This window comes from Callospermophilus lateralis, chromosome 16 (genome assembly GCF_048772815.1).
Source record: "Callospermophilus lateralis isolate mCalLat2 chromosome 16, mCalLat2.hap1, whole genome shotgun sequence".
Taxonomy (NCBI): Eukaryota; Metazoa; Chordata; class Mammalia; order Rodentia; family Sciuridae; genus Callospermophilus; species Callospermophilus lateralis.
Genome location: NC_135320.1, coordinates 71,508,733 through 71,524,790, shown reverse-complemented (window position 1 = coordinate 71,524,790; position 16,058 = coordinate 71,508,733). Strand labels below are relative to the sequence as shown.

The 16,058-nt window shown below is 42.1% G+C and overlaps 1 protein-coding gene across 2 annotated transcripts in view; it reads left to right on the top strand.

Annotated features, from left to right (window-relative positions):
• The first annotated feature begins 4,686 nt into the window (after positions 1-4,686).
• Samd12 (sterile alpha motif domain containing 12) overlaps positions 4,687-16,058 on the top strand; it is a 373,220-nt gene continuing 361,848 nt past the window's right edge. For both annotated transcript variants that reach the window (XM_076835983.2, XM_076835984.2), the window contains exon 1: positions 4,687-4,835. In XM_076835983.2, the coding sequence (XP_076692098.1) occupies positions 4,823-4,835 (13 nt within the window). In that variant the 5' untranslated portion in view covers positions 4,687-4,822. The remainder of the gene's footprint in view (positions 4,836-16,058) is intronic.

Here is a 16,058-nt window from a genome sequence, read left to right as displayed (position 1 = left end):
CTGAAACTGTGAGCCAAAGTAAATCTTTCTCCTTTGTTTTTCTTAGGGACGTGTCAACAGCAGTGAGAAACTGGCTAACAAAAACACTATGAGAATCTTCACTGCCAATGATAATTGTGGAAACACACATGATGCTTTCAAATACCATATTCAGGGAGCAGTAACTCATTCTCACCAGGACCAGGCTCTGAATCCAGGTCTGTCTGACTTCCACAGGATGGTGGCAGAGAGAATGGAGAAGCCTCCGTTCAAGAGGCGTGTTGCAAAGGAACATGACAAGATTCAGTGAGAGCTTACTAGAACACATGAGAGAGAACTGTCGAATGTGTCTCTTCTTACCAGGCATTGGGCTTTCTTATTAACAATTTTGCAAAATAGAAGATTATAAACCCTTGAAGAACTTGAAAAAAGAGAGAGAAATCTGGGGAGTGAAAGTTCTACCCACAAAATCTGATTTACTTGGCCAATATTGGTATTATTAATATTATCATTGTTTTTAACTGTCTCAACCCACAAAAATATGGCCAGGATTACAGTCTGTTTTGTACAGGATGTGTCCTGTATTCATTTCTATTGCTGCATAACAAATTAACACAAAGTTAGTAACCTAAAACAATGGCTCTTTGTTAGCTCCTAGTCCTGGAGCTCAGACATCTGGGTGGGCTCATCTGGGTTCTCTGCTAAGTGTATATAAAACCTAAATCAAGGCATCAGCTGGCTTAGACTCTTATCTGAAGCATCTAGGGAAGGATTCTCTTGCAGGCTCATTCATGTTGTTGGCAGAATCCAGCTCCTGATAACCACAGAACCAATGCTTCTGCTACCTTATGGGCTAACAGTCAGTGGCCAAGTGCATCCCTTCTCATGTTGCTCCCTTCATTTTTAAAGAGTAAAGAGTGCTGATTATTGCTCATGCCTAGGATTTTTTTGTAGTTCCTCTTTTACCATCCTTTTCTGCTACTAGCTGGAGAAAGATCTCTGGTTCTAAGGAAAGATATGATAATTTTAGGCCTACCCAAATAATTTACTTTTTAAAAGATCAACTGTCTTGGTATAACATTTTTAGGCCTTCTTCTAGAGATGTAGTCTACCATATATACCAAGTACCTAGATGAATGCCTGGCTCATAGTAGGTCCTCCAAACACACTTGTTAAGTGAAATTGAATGGAACTGCCACTTTTCTGGCAAAGAAAGAACCCAAGAAGGCACAAAAAATTAAAGAGTGGATGGTAAATGGATCATTTATCATACCTAAATAAATAAGCATTTATTCCTTTTCAAAATTTTGTTGGGCTCTAATGCACATATAAACTTGCACAAATCATATGTATATATCTCAGTATGTGCTCACAAACAATATACATGTTTGTAAATTGCATAACAACCAAGGACACCATCGCATGTGAACCTGTGAGGCTTGCTTCCAGAGCTTGGTGTTCTTCCCTGAAATTCCCTTTACATAGTATGGGAACTACTATCCTGATTTCTAATGGTATCAATTAGCTTTGTCTGGTTTTTAATTTTCATATAAATGGAAGCACTATAATATATGTTTTTTTTTGTCTGATTTTTTTTTTCACTCAACATTCTGCTTGTATGCAGCTTCTAAGATGGCTACTAGGGGCCCCCCTACTTTCTGTATTCAAAGTCTTGCCTAATTCTCTCCTCCTGAGGAACCTGCTTCTCATTAATATGGCAACACTGAGGGATGGCACTTTATGCTTTGTAGGTGAAGAAGAAAAACTGAATACATCATATACTTACTTGTATATAAATTCCAGGTGTTGCAAAATATTATGCTTTTTCTCCCAACATTTAAAAATGTAAATCACACTTAGCTCTTAAATAGGTGGTGCCTAGTGGTCATAGTGGCAACATTTTATTGACTTCTGATCTATAGGACTATTTGGTTTTATCATGATTTATTAATCTAATCTATTATTGATGAATATTTGGGTTGTTTCCCACTTGGGAAATATAAAAACAATGCAGCCATAAACGTTCTTATATATGTCTTTTAGAGAACACAACATACATGTAAAAGTAGAATTGCTAGGTCATGAGACAAGAGGATGTTGAGCTTAATATGTCAAGAGTTGTTCCAAAGAGGTTGCATCCATTTGCACACCAGCAGCAATATGAGTCCTTACTGCTTCATGGTCTTAACAGGAATTGGTATTTCCTGTCTTTTTATTTTGGCCATTTTATTGAGAACTGCAATTTTTCAAAGGTATCCCAGGTGATTTTAATATTCCACTAGAATCAGAAACCTCTGGTTAACTGCTGCTTATCATTTATTAGTTTGAAGCACATGAAACCACACTGGCTATTGGTTTAAAATAGTCAAACAGCCTGTTTCACGTGGTTCAAACTAATATTTCATTCACATCCTATTTATTTTTATACTAAAAATTCAACAGACACACACATCAGTTGGGAAAGTTATTAAAGACTTAGGCTAAAACAAAGTTTTTGCATTAGCAATAAATTTCAGTGACTTATACATTTAATATCACTCAGATATTTAAGAGCTTGAACAATGATTTTCAGCTTTGCTGAAGATTAGAATCACCTGTGGACTTTTAAAACTTAAGTGCTTCTACCCAAACCCCTAACATGTGAAAAATAGAGATATATTTGTACAGTCAATATTGAGAACCACTGACATTGCCTATAGTGTGGTGTTATGGTTCAGATGTGAAGTGTGCCCCAAAAGCTCATGTGTGAGACAATGAATGAAGGTTTAGAGAAGAAATGATTAGGTTATGAGAGCCTTAACCCAATTAGTGAATTAATCCCCTAATGGGATTCAATGAGTGGTAACTGGTGGTGGGTAGGGTATGGCTAGAGGAGGTGGGTTACCAGAAGTGTGCTGTTGCCCTATATATTTTGTATCTGGCCAGAAGAGTCTCTCTCTCTCTCTCTCTCTGCTTACTGATCATTATGTGAGCCACTTCCATCTGCCACACTCTTCTGCCATGATATTCAGCCTCAGCTTGAACCCTGAAATCTTGAGCCCCTACCTAGACTTTTCCTCCCCTAAAATTGTCCTGGTCAGTCTTTTAGTCACAGCAGCAAAAAATATAACTAAAACCTATGGTTCTGCTTTCCATCTATTAAGTCTAAAGACAGACTTAACACTTTGATGACTATATGCACGAGGCAGGAGGAAAGCACTGGGTTTCAGCACTTTCCAGGTTTTAGAATATGTAGCTGTATATTAAATCCAACAATTCTTTTCAATGGAAAATTTGTCTTTCTGGACAGATCTCCCTATTGTACCTAGGATGGAAGCCTGAGGTTTGATTTGTACACAGTTCCATGAACTCAGATTTAAAGTATCACCAAGGGTATTTAATGATTACATGCAGGTAGTTTTAAAAGTACCTATTCTCTATACAGTCATGTAGCCAACAGGAGGACTAAGTGAGTAAATAGTGACCAGAGAAACAGGTGTGTCATACACTCTCAAACAAAACTATTGTGAAAATTTTTCTTTTAGAATTTTTCCAAGACAGAAAAAAGTCTAACTAGTCATCATGGAATCTGGTCTTTGTACTTCCTTGGAGTTATTTTGCAGAGCAGGGTTAAAAAGGGGGAGGGTGGGCACTGGTGCTAAGGTTTGGGTGATCGAAGTACCAGAAATTTCTGAGCTCCAAGCCTTTAAAGTCTTAATCCAATCCTAAATCAGATTGTTCTCATGATCATTTCCTTACTCCTTCCAGTCATAACTGCATCTGTATTTTCTCATGCAGCAGAAAAAAAGTTTGGGAACTTAATTTTTTTTTTTCAATATTTACTAGCTCTGGAATTATATTGCCATCTACATGATTCCCCTTATCCTTTCTTCTTATAGCATCACCAGCTTCTGAAGGTAGAGCATAGGTTCAGAAGTCAAAAGAACACTAATTCTTGGGCACTATTATTAGGCCCTATCTCTGGCCACCAACAGACTCCCAGGCCGGGGAGGGTGAAAGCCTCACACACCTCAGTAGCCAGGGAGGTTTTCTTGGTCAGATGTCCTTCAATGGAATACTGGCTCCTAGGTTTTGCTCCTAACAATCCCTTGGGGACGCTATTGGGTATTTTTAGGCCACTCCCGCATTCACCCATGCCTATGATAAGTATTTAGCCTCCAGAACCATCCTGGAGGATTAGAAGACCGCTGTTGGACCTGGCTGGATTCCCCACAAACCCCACACATCCCGGGGTCCAGAGGAACAAGTTTCAACCGCATCCTGTGCAGCAGGTCTCTGGCTCAGGTGGAGCACCCCAGACAGCCGGTGGCTCTACTCGCCCCCCAAAACGAGTGGACCCGGGACCAGAGCATATCGCAACTCGGCGGCCCTCTGCCTAGAGCAGCGTGGGGGCCAGGTGCCTAGGCGCTCCTAATGACAGGGAAGGTCTCAATCACCGATCCCTCCTCTTAGCACCGAAAGAAGGAAGCATGGCATCTTGGGAGATGTAGTCCAGCCACCTCCCGAGGCTCCGCGGTACCCTGTCCTCTTAACGAGTCCCCTAGGAGAGATTGCTTGGTCCGTACCCGCTGATGCCCAAGCTGCCGTCCGATCGTGGCCGCAAGCCGCGCTCCGCGGGGACTCGGGGTGTCTCGGGATCGCGGCTAAGGAAGGGGACTACACTTCCCAGCCGCCCTGCGCCGAGCAGGGAGCCGGCTGCTTGCTTTGCGTGACCGCGGCAGGTTGGTCCTGGAGCAGATGAGCGCAGAATATTTAGGCGAAAGCGAGAGGAGGGGGGGAGCGCAGGGCAGGAGGAGTACCTCGGCCAAGAAAATTATGCATGCGTTAGGGAAGCTCTGAGAGAATGGCTGTGGAAGGTAAGGGACGCTTGGGGCATTTTAAGCTCCCTCTTAACCCGCGCACCCCAATCCACACATCCCTGCTGAAGCTCGGCGATCGTGGGGAGGCGAAAAAAGGGGGTGGTGGAGAGTGGGCCCCTTCCTCCCACACCACTTGGCACTCACCTGAGCGAGGAAGGCCGGAAGGCGCATTATTGTCTTGCTTCGGAGAGACTCTGGGTGAGCAGGACTTTAGGGTAGGAGGTGAAGAGAAGAGTGCCCCTAATTCAAAACGATATGCTGGAAATGGAGGGAAAGCCGGGGAGTTCGGCATGAGGTTTCAGCCCCAAGGTGCCCTTTTATCCTGCCCACTCCTGTCAAGAGAGACTGGGTGTCCCCTGGACTGGGGATGCTCACTTTGCCCCCCCAAACGTGGGAGAGGACCCTGACCAGGTGCGTCATCGGGAAGCTTGGACTGCGATTGGGTCAAGGGCCCTGCACCCAGTGTACCCAGCAACAGCGCAGCAGATGTACCCCCGAGGGTGAAGGTGTCCCTACACCTGTCAGTGTTTATACAGCTCTCCAGGGATTAGTAAAGTTTACAGAAACGAAGTGGAATCAACCTGGTGGGTGGGGGGGGACTGGAGGAAGTCAACCCGCCTCTTTGGGGAAGACAACCCGCCTTTACGTTGGGGACCACCTTCCTCCCCCCGCCCAATTAATTTTGAACTTTGGACTTGCTAATTGCACAGCTCTGCCTCCTTTGAACTTCCTGGTTAAAAGTAGAGTCAGGTGATTTTGAAGGGATTCCTGCTCTCAGGTTCACTTACTTTGGAACAAGGGCTTTCTTATTGATGATACTTTCTGGGGGAGAGGAGACACACGTGGACCAGAAGGGTTTCTGATGTCAAATTAAGGGTCAAAGTGTGCCTGAATGATAAAGTGATAAAATCAAGAAACTAAGTGGGAGCCTACCTTCACCACCAGAGTTGTGCTTCTACAGAGGGGAACTGAGGTAGGAAAAAGAGGGCATGTCTGCCAGCAGCAGCAGGCCCCTTGCCAAGGGGAAATGAGCCTGTTCCTTGTAGAACAGAAGCAACCACATGGGCTGGCTTACTTCTGCCTCCCCTTCCTGTCCCAGGAGAGAGAAATTGATATAACCTGACTCTTGCTTTCCTCATAATTACTGTCTTAACAACCTAAAGTAGCAACAACCCAGCTCCTGTACTCAGAACCCATGAACTCGGGAAACTACTGCCTCTAAGCTGTCTCAGGTTCAGAGATCCTCAGCTGGCCGATACCTGCTTTTCCAACCACATCAACAAAAATGAGCTTCATTCTTTCTTTCCCTCTCTTAATACCGAGATAGATTGATCTGCCCATTAAAAAAATAACCAAAGACTTTTCTAGTTTGTCTTTTCTGTGCAAACATAAAAATAGGGCAAGAATTTGTCTTTTTGCATTGTGACATCTGATTAAGGAGACAAGATTTCAGATACCTCAAAAACAAAAAGCTGAGGTAGAGTTCATTTTGAGCTTGAGACCAACAGTAAGTTGACCTACTGGAACCCTTCCATTCACTCATCAGATGACATTGATTATAATCTTTTTGCTTCTCTTGTGTTCCCAAGTGAGGGATACTCCCACTTGTTGGCAGTCCGCTGTGTTATTTTTTTTTTTTTAAGTTGTAGTTGGACGCATACCTTTTTTTTAAAAAATTATTTATTTTTATGTGGTGCTGAGGATCAGGATCCAACCCAGAGCCGCGCATGTGCTAGGCGAGCGCTCTACGGCTGAGGCACAACCCCACCTCAGTCTACCGAGTTCTTGAAGACAATTTACTGATCACTGTAAGAAGTATAGAATTACTCATATTTCTTGTCTAATGGATAATCATACCAGTGGAGCCAGACCTTACCAAAATAAGCTCTGAAAAGAAGTATGTGTGGAATACAGAGAATTTGCTTTATTTTCTAGTGACTTATTTGGCTGAAGTGCCTATCTAGTAAACAGGAGATCCTGGTTCTGAATCACAATGAGCTCTGAACTTGAAAAATGAAGGAAGTGTTTTAAGCTTTGTTGAAAATGTGATTCCTGTCTCTGGTCTTTGCAGAGGCAGTTTTCTCAGCAGGGACTGGGACCTTCCTGGCTCCTCCCATGTCATTTTGCAAGATTTAAGAAAAGCTTCTCTTCCTCTGGGGACCTGTTCCAGTCCTCCCTGTCTCTCTGCCTTCCCGCTGCTTCCTTAGTACCCACCCATGCTTATATCTACCCTAGTATTTACCATACTTAATCTCGCACTAGACTCTAAGCCCTTGGCAGGTAGAGACCATGTGCTCTTTGATTTCATCTTCCTGCCCAATAGCATAGGACCTGGCCCATCATGCGTACTCAAAAAATTCTTGCAGATTACATGGCAATACATATATTTATGGAGCTTTGATAACTGGCTCCAGAAGAGTGTCTGAGGCTTTCTTAGCCTAAATGCCATAAACAGGGACTTCTGAGATATTTGAAGGTAGGGGGGACTTTTAAAGGAAGAACTCCTCCCTTCAGTCTTTTGTCTTGATGTTCAAAGAAGCAGAGCTGTGGTTTTCCTCTGCTGTTGAGGATGGCATTGTCCTTCTAGGACACATCTGAGATGTGTAGAAACTGCTATTGGGAGCTGCTGTTTGTATTTTGTGAGGGTGAGCAGGCAATGCTAAATGTCCTGCTGTGCTTGATAATCCCATACAAAGTTTCCAGGCCAAGACCATAATGACCACTTTACCCAAACCCCTTGAGAAACACTGATTCAGAGAATAAGGAATTTTGCTAGAGGAACTGGAGGAGGAAATATAGAAACTGTTACTTACCACCTGAGCTGTAGTTTCCACATCTGGAATAAAGATGGGCTCACTATTGTTTACTTCCTGGGAACATTGTGAAAATTGAATTAAATAAATGAAGGATCTAATAGGGGGCCCTAGAATCAAGATTCTCAGGAAGTGTTGCGTGTACATCCTCTCCTTAGAAAAAGTCATAGTATTTGGCACGTGTTTTGTATCTCAAATTTTCACTAATTCATGCCTGCCAGTCTTTCTAATTAGTAACAAATTAGAAGGATTTTATAATGTGTAACCTTTCTCTTAAGTAAACTTGAACTTGTAAAAGTGTTAATTGCAAGTAGGACACTCTTTCGTTTTGCTGAATCTGAAGCTTTGTATTTAAGATGAAAAAGAGGTGCCGTTTGTTTATTGTTTTATGGCTTCCCTGGGTTATATTTTCATCTCCGAATTTAAGAACATCCTACTTATGGTCCCTAGCCTTTGTTTTGCATTTATGGACAGCTGAGCATCTGAAAAGTGTGTTTTCCAACCACAGAAAAGGGCACCACTTTATGGTCTGTATTGGATTGGGATTATATTGGCATGTATTGTCTTTTTTTTTTTTTTTTAAATGGAGAAATAGGACCCCTAGATAGAAGGTAGAAGGTAGCATACAGGAACTACAGTCAACCATTCTCCATGGCCAGAGTGTGTGGACAGTTGTGACCATGTGACTGATAAGACCTTATCTGAGAGAAAGAGATTGCAGTATTATACAGGAAGAAGAAAATGTAGACTCATAAGGGACAGTTTTCTTTTCATCTAAGAGCAGTGCCAGGACCCCCACAATAATTGTTTCATGAATGAAATATATAAATACCTGATTCCTCCAAGCCAGAGAAGAGTTTTTGTTCCCAGTTCCTCTCCTCCTTCATCCTTAGATTTTTATGAAAAAAGTAGGGTGGGTGAGCACTGTACGTAGTGTTTCCATTCCAGGTAGAATAGAATAGTCCTCTTACATGGCAAAATATATTTCCAATTTTCAGTACCCCTCCCAATATTTCAAATGGAAGTTAGTGCACTTGAAGTGACATCTGTTGGAGGATCTGAATTTTCCATTTTAAGTGCTTGAATTGACTTATCAAATGACCTCTGATAAGTCACTTGGTGCTCAAATTCTATAGTTTTTCTGCTGTAAAAGAGTGGAAAAAAGACTACTGATCACTGGTTTTTTTTAAGTCTGGGGGAAAATGTGGAAAGAGGTGCCTGGGTTTTGGAGGCCAATAGATGCTGACTCTTCACCCACCTTGAATTGAGAACTTTGCCAGAGTTAAAGGAGTAATAATGGGACATTAAAATGTCACCTTCATCACAAGGGTATATGGGTAACTTTTTCTGGCTTTGTCAGTGACCTTCAGGGGCACCTCCCTCTGTAACACTGACAGCCTCGAGAGCAGAGTATGTGTTCCCCCAGCAACCAGGTGGGACTGATCACCAGATAGTTGCCTCCTTTTGTCCTGAGAGCAGCCCCTGAGAAGGTGTAGATAGAGACCAGAAGCATCATTCTGAAGAATTTCCCCTCATATGGCATGGGAAGCGAAGGAGAGGTGCTTCCTTCTGCCCTTGGGTGACTTTCTGCCAATGCCAGTCCACCTGAAGTTTTCTAGCTACCTTTTCTTGTGGTCTTAGGCCTAGCCCATGGTAGACCCTCTGGAAAGCTTAGATGAGTGAATGGATGACAATTAAATTGCCAGGTGGGATTGTGAGTGCTTTTGATTTCCACAGTAGCTTCCGAAATGCTTCAGGAGAGCTCCCAACTGTATCATCTTCAGAGTAGGCATAAAAGCAGTGTGACTATGGACAAGTTTCTCTAATAGGTACTGAGCCTTGCAGGGCCATGGTGTTGTTAAACTAACTGCTTCCCTGTCCTCTACCATTTCATGTATAACCCAGTATCTTCTTTTCTTCTTACTTGCTTTCCCTTTGTTCTCTAACCTATCAGATCTGAGCTTCCTATCCCAGCAGTTTCTGTTGAGCACTCTGCTTTAGGACCTGAGAATGGTGACTAGACACTCATTGAGAATTCCTGTGCAGTGACTGTGTGAGCCAGAAGTGGGGCCTCAAATCCTGGGTGGAACTTGCTGTGGCAGAGGTTCCTGCCACTCCCAAGTCTTCTGCAGCCCTCTCAGACAGGGCTTCAGTCTAATCCAGGGTTGCCTTGCATAGCACAGCCCTTACTAATTCTTCTCCTGCCACCCTTTCTTTCTCATCAGTCTTGCTGTTGTTCTCTTAGGCTAAAAGAAACAAGGGCTGGTGCTAAGGAGGGGAGGTGATGCAAAACTTTGCTGGAATAGCAGAGTCTCCAATGCTGAGTCACAGTACCTGCTGTGGTGACAAGTTACAAGAAGGCAGCCTGAAGTCTGAAGCCCATGATTGAACCCCAGGAATGTTGTGCATTTAATTCATGGAAAAGGGGGGCTGTTGCAAATTCTCATTCACTGGCGTTCAAGCAGCTTTTGCATTTCTGTGGATAAGCAGTACAGTGCTGCCTGCTGCCCAGAACTCTACTAGATTTGGTGGGGATCTAATAAAGGAGGGAGCTGAGCCCTTCAACTCCCTTCCCCTGCCATAACCCCTCACTTTCGCGAAGGAGACAGAGAAGCAGATTAGGCTGAATGATATCAGTTCTAAATAAAAGCACAAACACCATATCGTGGGAGGGCAGAGAACAAATGTAGCATTTAGTTCTGAGCTGGTTCTGAGCTGGATGGGGTAGCCTAACGGAAGGAGTAGCCTTTGAGCAAGGCTTTGAGTAGGATTTTGATGGGTGGGGCGGGGGGGGAAGGGCAGGAAACAGTAGTGTATGTATAATGTGGGCTCTCTAATGGGTTTTTCCCATTAGGTTGATGTGGTTGTTCTTCCCTGTGGTCATAAAAGTGAATGAGAAGGTTTCTAAATCTTGTCTGGTGCATACACACACACACACACACACACACACACACACATATATTTTTTTTCCCCCTATAGTTTCTATTATCTGCTTGGCCAAACCTTCAGCACTCTTCACAGCCCAGTTGGATCTTGAATATGGCCCTTTTGAAACCAAAGGTGCAAACAAGGGAGGCTCCTCCCTTGTAAATCAAGCTGATCCCTCTATGATTTCCTCAAGTGGAATGGAGCAGGCCCCCACCCTCTGCTCTGAGCTGGCTCATAAGAGCAAATGTGGTTATATTTAGTCTGATTTTTCTAAAGTGTGGGTGCAAGAAGCTGCTCGCATGGCTTGCCTCCCGGAGTGAAGAACAGGATGGGCTGGCAGCTGCTGGTGACAAGGGTGGCCTGCCTCACTGCCTCCCGCAGCCCTCTTGGGCCTGGGGAGCTACTAGGAAGGTTGGGTTCCTTGTCCCTCCCTGATCCTCAAGCCTGCCTTGCTGCTGGAGAAGGTGTTCCTGGTATTCTGTTCAGCACATCCTGGGTCTCAAGTGATCTGACAGCGTTTGTGGACTACTGGGAGTTGGGGCTTTTAGAGCCACAGCTGACTTGGAGACTTGGGGCAGAATGGGCTCTTGGTCTGTCACTGCGCCCACAGTGCGTGACTGTCCCCAAGGGTGCTACAGCTTTGGCAGTGTTGCTTTAACTATGTAAGCTCTACAGCCAGACAAGGGTTGATCATCTCTGCTAAGGACTTGCAATGTTTGCCTGGCTAATTCACTTAATGGCTCAGAACTCTTTTGTTCATCCACTCAATGGGAATATTAATAGTAATGAATTCATAGTCATGTCATGGCATTAAGTTTGCATCAAGAAAGGTCTTAAGACCTGGTTTCACAGGTGCTCAATGACTATGCAATGAATAATCCTGCTGGTGATGATGGTGTTTTACCTTATTTTTCTGCCACATTGGAAAATATCTGAGACATTTTTATATCCTCATGTTAGTGCAGTGTGTCGGGTAACAGGTGTTGGATGATGGAAGACTCATTGATGGTTCTTAGAGTTGAGATATGGATAAAATGTAAGGCATCCTCAATTGTATTTTTTGATGTATTCATTATCTGAATCCCTGCAGCTATGAAGCAACAGAGGGAAGTAAAACTCTCATGATAGGAGCTATTCATTAAGGGCTCATAACTTATATAATTTTTCCCTCTAAAAATTTACTTGCCTCTTAACACCAGCAATTTGGTAGGTTTATGTCTGATTAGCTGATCAACATCCAGCCACACAATAAATATGCCTAGTAAGTTGATTTGAAAGAAAATTTTCAATTCTTTCCAAAGAGGAAAAATTTCATGGGCTCTATGAAAATGATGATGTAAAACTGCTGAACTCATAAAACTATGGTCCAGTTAAAGTAGGCCAGATAATCAAGAAACAGGAGAAAAATGGGCTTTGATGTTGACTTGAAAGGCATTCACAAGAGCCATTAGTGTCTTCCAAGAACTAAGAGAAGTCTTGGGCAAAAAGAGATGCCCTGAAATATTTTTTGGTGGAAAAAAGTGATCTCCTTCACATTTGGACTATGAAAAGTCAAGTGTGAAATGGAAGATGTTTCCTCCTGCTGGCATAGATCTAGTTGCAGAAGTTATATAACAAATAAAAATGGATTCTTTTTCTATTCTAAGAATTAACACATATCACAAGTATAACCTAACTTAAGTTAAATAGGAGATAAAGCAAACTCTTCAGCTTCTTTTTTTTTTTTTCAAGATAAAGTATGGCTCAGACTGTTTCACTATTATTTTTGAAACTCTAGTCCCCACTGCAAATATATTCTCTTTCTCACTTTGTCTTTTATGATTTCATACTAGTATTTAATTTTTTATATTTGGATTATTTAGGTATGATTATATAATCAGCAAAATCACTTTTTGTATTTCTGTGAGTTTTAAAAGTATACACAGTGTTATAATCCCCACCACAATCAAGATATAGAACAATTCCAAGACCTCCCCACAACATTTCCTCCTACCCTCCCCTTCACCCATGGCCTTTGAAGACACCAGTTTGAATTCTATCCCTCTGATTTTGTCTTTTCAAGAATGTCATATAAATGGTATCACATTCTGCCAGATTTGAGTCTGGTGTCTTTCACTTAGGTGTACATCCCTGAAATTTATTTATGTTGATGCATGCAATAGTTCAGTTCTTTTAATTGCTGGTTAGGATTCCATTGAATGGACACTGAAGTGTATTCACTCACTGACTGAAGAACATTTAGATTGGTTCTAGTAACTGATGATCATGAGGAAACCACTGTAAACAATTGCTTACAGGTGCATGAACTTGTTAATTTCTCTTGTGCAAATAGTGGGATTTTCAAGACACACACATACACACACACACACACACACACACACACACACACAGATACACATATAAGCGTAACCTTTGTAAGAAACTGCCAAACAATTTTTCAGATTGGCTTTGCCTCATGTACACTCTCCTTTATTTGGAACTTTTCTCTGTAGAAATCATCTAGTAAAGAAGGCCTCAAGAAAATAAGAGACTTAGATTAATGGGACCATGCAAGTATTGGGTAGAACCAGAAAGGGGCAATTCTCCTGAAATGAGTTCCTTGAGTGTGCAGTGTCACTATGGCACGAGTACACCCCTGATTTCCAGGCATTAGTCCAGTCTTCAGGCATGGTTTTAGCCTAAACATGCTATTAGTTTTAGCAAACCAAAGAAACACCTTCTAAATTTAACTTTATAAGAGGTAGCATAAGAATTTGTTGTCAACTTCTAAGTAATGGTTTTGTTGATGTTGTGGAAAACAATCAGATAGGGAAATAGGCCAGGAAGACTTAATTTTTGGGAAAAGTGAGCAAGAAGACTTAATTTTGAGGAAAAGTGGGCAAGAATTGGGAAGGGGAGACCAGATTTGAGAGGCCACAGAAAGTGAGTTTAGCCAGAGAGGGGAAAAGGAGTTGAAAAACTCCTGAAAGGAGTTGGTCTTGTCAAACAAGGTGACTAGGTCTTGCTATAAGATGGATTGCATCTTGTGAAGCCTAAGAAAAGGTTTGTTGACTATTGATAGTTGATAGTGGTTAAACTTTGAGAATGGCAGGGGCCAGCCTCTGGTTTTGCAGCTGCGTGTGATTCGGCCCCACATTTGGATCTCTCAAATGGGTCTTTGTACAGTAGGAGCAGTGCTTGTTCTTATACAGAAACCCTGTGTAAGAACTACAAAGAATTGCTAAAAAGTGGGTGTGGAGCTTGATAGTGGAATTGCTTTCAAATCCAGAAAGATAGTCTCCTACATATCATTTGGATGGGAACATTCTGAGATTTCTAGGACTTATCCCTGGTTTCTGAGACCATGGGCTGGAAGGTTTGAATTTGGGATTGCTACAGATAGACTCCTAGAAACACGGTTGCCTTAATGGTTGTTTGAAGTTGTAAAATGTGAACATTTTAGGTGAGGGTTTTGTTTTTGTGGAGACACACCTGTGCTCTATGCAGAAGTGAAAATGTGTTATTAACCAGGCTGTAGTATGTGTACTTTGTACTTGATTTTGTCTGGTGCTTTTTACTGCTTCTGTTGACCAGTGGTTTATGGGAGCAAGAGACTTGAGCAATCAGTAACCAAGAACAGAGGTGGAGATGACGTGTCTGTCTCCTGGCCTTGGGTCTCTGAAAGCAGCACTAGATATGTGCCAGTGCTTTGTGGTGGCCTAGATCTTTCTTTCTGTTTCTTTTCTACAGAGAAATTCTGACTTTATTCCATTGTCGTTATTTAGTAAATATTTCTACCTGGATCATCTGTGAGACAGATATTTGGTGTTAGAATCATCTAGGAAATGGATGTGGGTATCACATTCATTTATTTTTGCTTAGAAGTAATGTTGTTTCTTAAAAATATATTTAAGAAAATTTACTGAAGACCTACTAGGTGCCAGGTTCTAAAAGTATTTAACTTGTAGTCATATGCTAAGGTGAGTAAATTTAGGAAAATTAGGTGGACCACAGATTGTGAGATCTTCTTAGGCAATATTCTCTTATATGATGAGTCTTCTGGATTATTCTTTTTGGGTAAAATAAATGGGACCCTAAGTCAAACCTGTGTCCCAAGCCATTCTTATCAAATATTTGAGAGAGACTGATATAGAGGCAGGGTTTTTTTTGTCTAAGATAACAAGAGGGACTGAAGAATTTCATGTGGTGTTTAATCCCCTTACAACTGTAGGCATAGTTTGGGTATGGACATTATGTATATATTTCATGGGAAAATGATCTAGGGCTTCTATCCGTTTTCACAGGGTCTAAAGATGAATAATCTCAGATTAATGAGAACTGTCATTTGATTTTTTTTTTTTATTCTCTGATCTACCCTCCATGCTTTTTGCTGTTTGGTGCATAGAAAACACTGGACTATTTGCTGAAAAAACAAAAGAATTAATGTTACTTGGTGCCGACTCTGAGCCAAGATCTTTATGTCATTCTCTAAAAATAAGTTCTCATAATGCAGCGAGGTAGGTGGAAATTTCCCCCTATCTAATAATTGAGAGGGAATTTAGGTCCAGAGAAGATAGATGCTTTTCTCGGGACCACGCTGCTATAATGTGTGGCAGAACCGAACTGGGGAGGCAAATACCCCTTTTGCAGAGACTCCTTGCTTTTTCACCTTACTGTGTTGCTTTCTCGTTTGTCTCAGAGTGGGAGTTTGGTTCTGGGTTACTAGTTGTCTTTTGGAAACCTTGGTAACTTAAAAGAAACAGCATTATAATAAAATCAAAGCATTAATCGTGCTCTGCAATAGGGGAAAATTTTGTTGAGTGTTTGGGTAAAATCTCAGTGTTTTTGTATTAATTGACTGCACATTTGCATCCTTTCTGTGTAAGGTTTTCCTGGTCTTTGGGTATTTTGCTAAAGTTGTTTTTCCATGCTACCTTCCAATTCACTTGCACACCCCACATGCAATTATTGAAAATCACCATTTCATTTAGACAACAAGTATTCATTGTGCACCTGCTGTGAACGCAACACTGTGAATGTCACAGGACCATATAAAATTCCCTCGGGAGCTTATGGTTGAGTCAGAGATTTAAGACTCCTGTGCTAAATATATCACCAGAGGGAAGGCAGGAACCTGGGCAGGGGATGCTGTGTAAGAGCTGCTCTCCCTCTGCATCAGAGCACAGCCTCTCTGCCCACAGCAAGGGTCCTCATACTGCCTCGGACTCCTCTTGAGAAGTCATGGTAGTTTTTCCATTGTTTCCTAATAGAGTGAACTTGCTGCTATGGGAAGTGTGGTCGTAGTCTGGAAAGACTGAAAAGATGAGGGAGAAGGTGAAGTGATAATAGAGTGATAAGGGAAAAGAGAGAAATGGGGGCAAATGTTGGACACGTTTCCTAAGAAGAAAACAGCTAGGATGTGGGACTGTTAGAGGGAGTGGCAGATACATAATTGCTCCCAATTTTTCAGGTGCTCCACTGTCAATAAAACAAAGTCCAA